At 33.3% G+C, this 11194-nt stretch overlaps 1 protein-coding gene and 1 pseudogene across 1 annotated transcript; both read right to left on the minus strand.

Annotated features, from left to right (window-relative positions):
- Positions 1-587: 587 nt before the first annotated feature.
- Positions 588-5235, minus strand: LOC120280328. The gene is given in 6 exon segments (XM_039287124.1): positions 588-1175; positions 1362-1418; positions 2073-2921; positions 2923-2996; positions 3735-4812; positions 5057-5235. Coding segments are annotated over 5 exon segments (2211 nt in total). The 5' UTR covers positions 4720-4812; positions 5057-5235; the 3' UTR covers positions 588-929.
- Positions 5236-7970: 2735 nt separating this feature from the next.
- LOC120280134 lies at positions 7971-10175 on the minus strand (annotated as a pseudogene).
- Between the last annotated feature and the right edge of the window lie 1019 nt (positions 10176-11194).

An 11194-nucleotide genomic window follows, 5' to 3' on the forward strand; every position in this document is an offset into this window, starting at 1 on the left:
AACTAGTAAAGAATATTGCTTGTTTAAAGGTACAAGTGTGATACTTGATAAGGTGAGATAAATAAAATTCTAGAAGAGGAATATCCAATTAACTTTAAATTAATATATTAATAATAATGGCAAAGCCAAGTGTCCTTTTCTTTCGTTCCTTCACCATTAAATATTCATTTCCATTTATCATTTAATTCTTTTATTATTTTTTTAAAATTGAGATACCTGACTTGGATTAAGCAAAACAGACGATTAATTTTTTTATCGCACTTAACTATGGTCTTATCTTATTTTAGTAACCGAATTTTCAATTTATCTCAAAATAATCATTCATCTTCAATTTTATTTCAATTTTATTTCACCAAAAAATCACGATGTGGTAGTTAAAAAATCTTTAAATTTGGTGATGTGTACAGTCCAAGTAGGACGGCTAATGTGTCAAAGGGAAGTTGACACAAATTTTCCGGCTGCCACATAAATTTGTTACCAAAGATAAGATAAGACCATAGTTAAGTGACCTATGGAAAACGTAACCCCAAAACAGACCATCAAAGTTCAGTGCAGGAGAGACTAGCTACAAACCAACAATTGTGTGCTTATCACCCTGAAAATTCTCACATACCATAACATGACTGTTGACATCAATGTAGGATTTTTTAACACCTTGACCTTCATCCACTTGATCAAACATTTGAAATTCAAATAAAAATTCAAAAGGGGATGAAAAGCTAGAACTATATTGATCTTAGGGTCGCGTTTCTTGAAATACCTGGTTGCACAAAGAGTTCGCTTGTTGAACAACATTTGATGAATGCGTCACAAGAATTCATAGGTGGACTGATATGTGATCTTATTTCCAACCCAAGAATGTGAAATCTTCAGTAATTTTGCATGCATTTGATGAGCAACTTTGTGAATATGGTGAGGATATGATTGTTTTATTTGATCTTCATGCACTGTCTTAGAACTTTCGCCATTTTTTCATACATGTGTTGCTTTAAGTACGTAGCTTGCACCTTTAAACTTCCCTTGCTACCCATCTTCTTCCTCACTGATGGATTATTCAGAAAATATTGGATGTGCTGGGCAAGGCCTTTAATTCCATCTCGGCCAAGAGGATGGAGAAGGCCTGTCATGCCATGCTCGACGATTTCTTGGGTGCCTCCAGCATCTGTTCCAAGAACCTGCGGAATAGGAACTAGATATAACATCAAAGGTATCTTTCCTATAAATTGAGTCAGGATAAAACATTAAATCAAACAAAGTAGTATACAGAAGGAACAAAGAATAAAACATTTCAATTCAGAAGATTTTGAACGAAGGGAAAAAGAAATATTAAATTGAGAAAAAAGACAAGTTGATATTCATACCGGCAGACCAAATGCCATTGCTTCAATGGTAACCCTCCCAAATGTTTCACCAGGCCCCTGCAATTCAATCATTTAGTTGCAAATTTTCTTCTGCAAGTATTAATAGAAAAGATAGATTCAGAAATAAAAGAATGTAACTGAATTCATCAAGTCTTGAATCTATTCCATTTAACAACCATGCCTTATACAACCAAGAGTAGGACAATTTGGAAATTCAGAAAAGGTGGAAATAAGTTGGTTCTAGCAGGTTGTCAACCAATGAATTCTCATGCACAAGGATAACCAAGATTTATGTCTCAAATAAGCCAAATAAACTAACACACAACAACAAAAAACTATAAACATTATCCAAATAAACGCTAACCAAAATGTCATAAAGAGTACAAAAGCAATATACAATCATATGGTGTATAGCACAACAATCACAGAGGAAGGCAAATAGTCTGCATCTAATCAACAGCACCGAAAACAGCACAAGCTTGGAAGAGTTCAAATGCAACATGCATGTATACCTTTATATCTTAGCTAATTGGATACTGAAACCAAAGGCATCCATCAAAACTTATAAGAGTTTTATCATTATCAATACAGCACAAAATAATACGGATGTTAATTTGTGATCAGTTCAACAATTTAAATGTTACGCTTTCAGTCAATTATTTTAGAGGAACAAAGTTAAACCATGACAGAAGTCAAAAAATCTGAAGTAACCTGTGCATTTATCACATAGACATCTGCTGCAGCATAAAGTGAGGCTACACGTGTAGTTGATGAAGTCCATAGCACTGACTTTGACAAGTTCGGATGCTGAGATAAAAATCGTAGAATGGCTTTGATATACAACTCTTTATTGCTCTTTGATCCAATAGACCCAATCAAAACTTTAAGATTTTGGTGTCCACTTCCCTTAGTGTCTACAAGCAGCCTCCTTAATCCTGCCTGTTCTTCTTGTGCCAAAGTCTTGTTGTGCTTGGCCAAGGAAAGGATGCTTGTAATTCGTGACCGTCGTTTTTTCTTCTTCTTAGAAGTTGCAGATTTGCTTTTCTGGGACCCTTCTCTAAGTTTATTGTTTTGGTCAGTTTTGGAGGGCACAGTCTCTTGATTTGATCCATTACCAAGCAAAGTGATATTTTGAGAAGCAACTTCTGACAATTCATTCAGCCTTGTAACATTTATTTTCAGATCTTCCATGGATACATTGTGCTCCGCAACCAAAAGAGCTGACTCCAAAAGCAGCCGCTGGCCTTTTCCAGGGTTAATACTACTTAAAGTCATCATAAGCATATCATCATCAGTCAAGCCCATCTCCTTTCGAACTGTGTTTCTTAAAAGGTCCCTCTTCTCCAGCATCTTCTCAATACTAGTTGCAGGGGTATTAAGCGAACTAGGTATGCCTGCCACAAAGGCCAACTCATCATTAATAGATAGAGGCACAACCATTGGTTGGGACTTCAACTGAATGTGGTCTTCTTCACACCAGGCCAACCACTGTTTAGACTGTGAATCAGATAAGAAGGTCAGCATCTTCACTCTGTTCAGCATACTCTTTGATCGGTTGAAAGTACTCCCTTCGATTTTCCATGATCCACCAAACAAGTTGATTCCATCCAGATGGAAAATGTACCAGATATTGCTCTGACAAAGAAATGAGTTCACATGTAAGTGTAAAAACAAGCAATTGTGAAGAAATGGTACTGGTGCACTTTTACCCTGCTCGAATATTATGCACATAAAGCAGACACAATGATGCCCTCCAAAAAAGATGATCAGTAAACAGAAACTTTGCTTTGGCCATCTCCATTTATCCGTCCAAAATATCAAGCTACATTTTGTGAATAAGAATTAATACAATAAACTATGGTCTTTTCCTTATTCTGGTCATCTAATACAAATCATACAAGGATATAGGCTTGGCCTGAGTTTTAAAACATTCAGCTGCCAATTGAACAATAGAATCGCATCACAAAACTAAGCTAGGAGTCGACGTGTATATCACTTAAAAGCAGATTACTGTGGCATGCCTCGAACAAAAATTCAATTGAGTGAAAAAATTGATGATGATGAAAGAAGCCTTAAACAAGTTCCATTAAGGAGCTTTATGTGACAAAACCCAGTGTAACTGTAAATGCAAATAAAACCGTGCACAAACACTAGGAACAATTGCACATTTTGTGTGATCACGGTAAAGTTTTCAGCATCATTGTTAAGAATTTATTATCCATGTTAACAAGGAAAGCATCAGTTCGGAATCAATGTCAATCTTGCACATTTTGAGCATGCATACAGATGATCTGCAGATAAGAATGAAAATGAAGGCAATATGACATTGTTCAAGGGTACCCATGGTCATCTTAATGCATGTAATTGTATTACCTATCCAGGAGGAACAGACAGCCGATCCTGCAATGACAAGATCAGCTTTCATGGCTGTCTTGTAACTGAGCTCCCGTTTGTCCTTGAGCACTTTGATTCCTCTCCGATCAAGTTCTGTCATTAACCCACCCTTCCAGCTGAGAGCCACCACAGACACAGTCCCTCCACAGCTCAAAATTTCCGTGGCCAATTCCATCATAGAGAGTGGTGCACCAGTCATTGAAAGCTCATGAAATACCAAAAGAAACGTGCGAGACCACACAAGACGTGCAAATTCACCTCTCCTATTACAAGTGCCTTTCCTCTTCTCAGCATTCCATTCCAAAACACTATCTTCTGTCTTACCAAATGGTCCGACAATCAGGCCATATGAAGTATTCCTCCTTGGTATCAACCCTTCATCCACCTCATCTGTCCTATTCTCCACTGCTATAACTTTTGGTTTCACAGGTGTCTTTCTCGTTCTTTTCTTTTTCTTTTTTGTCACATTTTGTTGCGATGAAACCTGATTACTTTTATCCACCAATCGAACACCAAAATTCTTTGATTCAGGGCCTTTTTCCTTGCCCATTAGCACCCGTTTCTCACCGGAAGATGCAGTGGCATTACCCAGAAAGGAATTTTGAGCAGCTCTACCATCTTCATTCTGAGAACTAGCAGTCTTGCTCTTATAACCAATGAACTCTGCCTTATTATGGTCACTATGAGCCCACTTAGACTGCACAGCAAAACCAATATAAGCCCAAAGAGTGATCAACATCAGCCAAAGCACAACCTTATTGTTCCGAATCCATTGGAATTTCCCAAATGCAGCCTTGGAATCTCTCCTGGGAGTTCTACCAGAGCCCAATCTACGAAAAGAAGGTGAATTCTTGGCACTAGATCTCCCAGAAAATGAGGTTTTCAGAGGCCCTGGTGCTCGACCTGAGCTCTGCCGCACCATATTACCCAAAAATTCCCCTTTCTCATTGCTCTCAGCCATCATTCAATGGATCTCACGCTACTCATACAACGACAACAACATCCGTAGCATTTCTACTAAATCTGAGCCAATATCACCACTAATCCATGAAAATCCCTAAACAAATAAGTACAAAAACATCAGAAAAGATCAAAACCAGATAAAAATAATCTGAAAAAAAAACACCATAAACATAAGATTCAGCAGTAAAAGTTCTGAGATTCTTCGCATTTAGAACAAACACGAAGCTAAGATCAATGCAAACAAACAAAAAATTTCAAAAATCAAGCAATAAACATTGCTAAATAGATCGAAACCCCCTCAATCCCTGAAAGTTGATAACAATGCCACGGATTCAAACCAGAACTCGAAGCAGCTTCCAAAATCACCGCCACGCTCAAATCAAAGCAGAACAAGCTACTCCAATAGTAAAATTGCCCAAACTCAAGGAAGAATCAAAGCTAGGGTTTCCGCATTCGAGATCGAGCTTAGATTCACAGCTCTTCGGAGAAGATGAGAAGGAGGGAGGTTTAGGAAAACCCAAAAAAGAAACAAAAAAAATCTATTTAAATATATGCTAAAAAATAAATTAAAAAGGGAAGGCACGTGCGGAGCACGAGTAGTAGGTATAATGTCGATTACTTGTTAATTAAATTAGTCCTATCTCGATCTAGCTGTACAGGAAGTAACAGCCAGAAGGCCTATTACCCAATAATTTATTGACACGTATGGGAATTTTCAGAATTTAGAGGGTTGGATGATGATTGGAGCTCGTAGGGGATCCGATGAGACGAGAACGTCGGCAAATATAAAAGGAAACGGTGAAATCCATGTACTGTGACAACGGGCGTGAGAAAAGGAGCAAAACGAGGTCTCCGGTTAACGTTAGACTAGTGTTTCCTATATTCCTGTCGTAACTTGTCATAAAATAATATATAATTATTTTAAAATTTCAAAAAATAAATTTTTGGTTATTTTATTTTAAAATTTCAGTTTTTTGGGTTAGAAAATTAAAAAAAATTAACAGCTTTTAATGCTTAAACCTATTAATTAAAGTATAGTAAATATATTACGTAATCATTAATTATTTAATTATTTAATGGGTGACAAAAATCGCAATCATCGAGTAGTTTGGTTCGTAGAATTCACGTAACGAGATTATCGTGATAATAGAATTGAATATTATATCATGTTTGAATATTACGGTAATTTAATATAATAATGTTAGATTGGGCACTCTTATTACCCGAAAATAGTTACATTACGTGTTTGGTTATCACAGAATCAATTTGTTAAAATAAAAAGTTTATAAGATTACTATAGTAATCCAAGATAGACACCAAATTTGGTGGTAATAAGATTACCATTTTTCTTTAGAATATTTATAAGTTTCGATAATGCTGATATTACCATCCACATTACCATCGATCGAACGCTAAACGTGGTAATATTTTCGATTACCACGTAACACACGATAATCTTTCTACATTACTCAGAAACCAAACTACTCGAAGGTGTTTTTCATGATGTATTTATTTATTTTTAAAAAAATAAATAAATCACTTCAATTAGAGAAAAATAGTTACACAAACACCCACACACAACAAAAACACCTCTACCACAAAAATATAATAACAGAATAATAAAAAAAAAACAGACAACAAAATAACAGAGCAAGAAAGAACAATAATTCTCAAGGCCATCAAGAATTAGAAAGAATGACACAGTTATTACATGCATTAACAGTGAAAGGATTAGAAAGAAACATAATGTTATAGTGGAGGTGGATTATATATATGTCAAAATAAGAAAGTTGGTGACTTCTTAAAAAACAATTGGTGCAGTAAATGATCATCCATCCGAGATAGTACTATTACTGATTGAAGGGTGGGGTAGCTTGGATCTATGCTGCAGTCCAGCTCCTCAGTGTTAATGATATAATCATACAATACAAGCACCAGGGAACTTGAGGCTCACTTGTTTTTTTATTAACAGAGAAATTCATTTTATTTGTAAGTTGCATGTAAGAATGACAAAATCTGAGCCAATCTGTGGTTTATGATTTAATCCATTCGGAGTGGAAGGGTTTTTTTTTTTCCTTCGTTTTTTGGAGAGGAGTTGGTATTAACTAGACTTTTATTAAAAAAATTTACTTATATTACTATGTATATTGTATTATTTTTTTTATTTAATGTAGTATTGTAAATTATCTGATTATTGATGTAAATGAACTAAAAATACTAAAAAAATGTTTTTTTTTCATTGAAAAATAAATGTAAAGTTGGACGGGATGATTATGGTATTAAAAAGGTAAGAAAAAAAAATGGTGTAGAATGGGGTGCCGGACGAGATATATGATTGCGGAGTGGCGACAGACCCAATCCCGCCTGTCCCAATTGCCATCTCTAGTTGTATCTCATTGATCAAGCCCAATATTATTTAAACTAAAAAATTTTATTAAATTGATTTCTCAAATCACTAACAATTATCTAGTTCACCTAAAATAGAATTAAGGGTTAATATTTTGATCATTTCAGTCTTTGATCAAGAAAAGTTATTCCAAAACCTTGCTATGAGACAATGCGAATTTATAATTCTTATGCCATGATAGGAATAGAAAACGTACATTAGTCCATCCCGCAATTATTATTGTTCAACCCAATGCATATATGTTACAACACTAGCCCAGAATTGAGTCATATACACGTTACTTAATCAATATTATCACTTCAATTAAACACATCTAATTATGGTTGATTTACACTCCTTGTTACCTTCCCTTTGAAATGGAAAAAATAAAATAAAATGAAGTATTGATTCATTAAGAATCAAGATAATTTGTATTCTATGGTTTTCAACTTTAACATTGTAAAAAATATTTTCATAATAGACAAAGATATCATTTAAAACTAATTGTAAATATTAATTATCTTATTATTATTTGTACCAATATAGTTTATCGATTACAAGGAATAGAAGCTCTTCTCCATTGAGATTGAGATTTTATTGAGGAGCAATTGGAAAAATAATTATCACGGATGTAAAGACCATACAATCATCAAACCAATTATAATCTGCAAGAAAAATGAAGAGAGATGAACACAATCATTTATACAATCACCGTTCTACTTGAACAAACATGTTTAACTAGAGAATTCACTTAAATAAAACAAAACACCTATATATATGTTTAACATATATAATCATCAATACATTATCCATAATAACACAACAAATCAACACAATCACAACAAACACAAAACATAACTCACATATATATATAAAACTCATGTAACTACACTATAAGAAGTTCAAATATATATAAATGTACTTCTCATACTAATTATTAATTGATTTCTTTTGGGCTTGAAATGATAACACTTTGAAGCACCTTAATCAACATCTCATGAGCAGTGAGTTGAGGGAAATGACCATCAGTTTCAATGATCTCAATTGATGTCTTCCCCTTGATCTTGCTTTGCATGAAATTGGCCACAGAGTTTGGCACAACAATGTCATTGATGCATTGAATTATGGTGCATGGCAACTCTACTTTCTCTAAGACATCTCTATGGTCACCAAGGAACACACTTCGTGCAACTGAGAGGGCTACTTCCGGCCTCATACTTTGTAAGTTTCTTACTGAACTTTTCAATGGAGTTTGGGTTGTTTACACCGACGACGAGTGTTGCGAAGTTTATAGCCCATGTCTCAAAGTTCGATTCGATGTTTGATAGTATGTTATCGACTTCATCCTTGCTAAATCCACCTTCATAGTTTTTCTCGTTTAAGTATCTGCGATGTATTTTATAGATTATTCATCTCAAATATATTTTAAAAAAATATTTTTGTTTCACAGTAACTTATTTTCTTATTATTTTTTTAAAAAATGAATAAATTACAATACATTAAAACATGGTACAACAAAATGAGCTGAAACGAGACTTTTCTTGTTACTTTTCATAAAAACATAATTTATCACTAGTCTAATGATAATTGTTAAAAAACTATTAATAAAATATAAATACTTTAGTTGTTGTACCGTCTGATAACCCTAGCAAAGTTTTGTCATATAAAAAAATTCTCGCATGTTCAAATCCGAATCATACATATAAATATAGGATATTTTTCTTTTTTTGTTGGTGTAGATTTGTTTAGTTCATCCATTTGTCCACAAATCACAGTCACAATTGAGTTATAATAATTATATTGTTTAAAATCTAGATTAATATTTTTTTTAACCTTTCTTATTTATATTTATTCTAAATATTTGGGCTATTTCTACATGTTCTTATGCCAAAAAAAAACATGATAGAAGAGCCTTTCTCAAATACAAACAAAATATATCTAATTTTATAATAGCACAAGACATGGGCAACAAACAAAGCAACCCCACATTATTTACTTGCATGATTCAGGGTACAAAAGAAACTAATCACATGGACAAGAGCTTTACTATTTGAAAACTTAGTAAACAACAAAATTTAGTTCCAAAAACTTTGTGCTATGTCCATTCAAGCTTAAATATCAACACTTTTTGTTAAATATTCCACTTAAAAATATATGTAAGTCCTTCTTATTACTTTCTCCTTATATTACTTTTTTCTTCTTAATACTATGATTCTAATTAGAATGTCCTCTAAGTGTCTGCAAGCTAGCTTTGCTAGTTTTGGAATGAGTGGTTAAAATAACCTTTTCCATGATAAAGAACAAACTTGATGATAAGGCAAAGCATGAGCACACACAAGTATGATGTGGACTACATGACTCCTACTCTCCCCAATAGAACAGTTGCCATTAGTTTTTACATCTTCAAACAAAACTTTTCTTTTGTGAGCATTGATTGCTGAAAATTGACTAACAACTAATACTTTATAGAAAAGTTAATTAAACATTGAATGCAGAAAGATATCCCAAATGAATTCAAAAAGTGGCTAGAACAACTCTTTCTAATTTTTCATGTGTTGAATCAAGTCTAGATAATATTTTTTTTAATGATAAAAAAATTAATTAAAAATATTTATTTACCTCGGAGAAGATCCAATGAGGATCAGCTGGCTGAAAATATCGGGACGTTTAACGGAAGCAATGCAACCGATCATTCCGCCCATAGAGTGACCGATAAAGACCGTATTTTTGAGGTTCATCTCGTCGGAGAGGGAGATGAGATCGTCCGCGAAAGCGGTAAAAAAAGAGTTGTGTAAAGAATCAAAGAGTTGAGGGTGTTGGATGGTGCTTGAGAAGTTCCAATCAAAAAGCAAAACTCTATAAGTTTGTGCAAGGATTGGAAGTATGTTATCCCAAATACTCTGGTTGGCTCCATAGCCATGAGAAAGCACAACTGTTTGTTCTCCACATCCTATTAGCTTGGCATTCATGGCCACAGAAATGGGTATTTCATACATGAGTCTTTTGTGTGTGTAGAGAAACAGAGAAGAGTGATGACAAAGGTTTGATTGGGGAGGGTATTTATATAATGAATGGGGAAGAAGAAGGATTATTTATTAATTTTCAGACAAGGCAATCACAATGAAGTGACACAATGTGGGAGAGGGTTCAAGTTGGAGATGGGAGTTCATTATTGTGAAAATAATAAATAAATAAATAGTAATTTAAAATTATATATATTTTTTAATAGTTTTTTTGATCGATCAGTTTCTAAGAGCCACGAGATCTAAACCATGTCATATGAAGTACTGAAAGCTCTATAAAAAGATAGATTTTTTCCAAATGACTGTTTTTTTTTTATATATAAAAGAATTTGAACTCAAAACCATTTGTTTAAATAAACGAAATCTCTGCTGCTTAAATCAACTCTCATTGTAAATTATATATATATATATATATATATGTATAATTGCTAGTTTATCTTGAGTGATTCCAAATTCAACTTTAATATTTTTTCTATAAAATTTGATTAACCCTTTTTTTTAAATAATATACTTTTTTATAAAAATTGAGGTCATATGAATAATGTAAATTGAATTAAAAGTATTCATTTAAAATAATATAATAAATGAACTTTAAAGGCATGCAATGAAGAGCTCTTGAGTTACATGGCCAAGTGATAATAGAAGACTAGAAGTCATAGACTAGTTTACATACAATCACGGCATCTTTAGACGGATGACTGAAAGTTCATAAATTATATATATATATATATATATAAAGATTAATTAGGTTTTATAATAAGTTCAAATACAAATCAATCTATTTTGGTTTCAATACATTTGGATCTTGAAGCACATAAGAAAAGATGAGATAAATGGCGTCCATATACATAGCTACAAAAGCTCAATAGCATGAATTATGTCCTGGCATTGACCCCATTATTAATAAATGCGGACAAACTTAGGACGTTACTTGTATTACTCTTGTGTAGTTTGTGTGGGGATAGATGATTATTATTATTATTATTATTATTATTATTATTATTATTATTCACATACTATATAAGATTTCATATATATATATATATATTAATGGATGAGAAGAGTCA

Source organism: Dioscorea cayenensis, chromosome 17 (genome assembly GCF_009730915.1).
Source record: "Dioscorea cayenensis subsp. rotundata cultivar TDr96_F1 chromosome 17, TDr96_F1_v2_PseudoChromosome.rev07_lg8_w22 25.fasta, whole genome shotgun sequence".
NCBI lineage: Eukaryota > Viridiplantae > Streptophyta > Magnoliopsida > Dioscoreales > Dioscoreaceae > Dioscorea > Dioscorea cayenensis.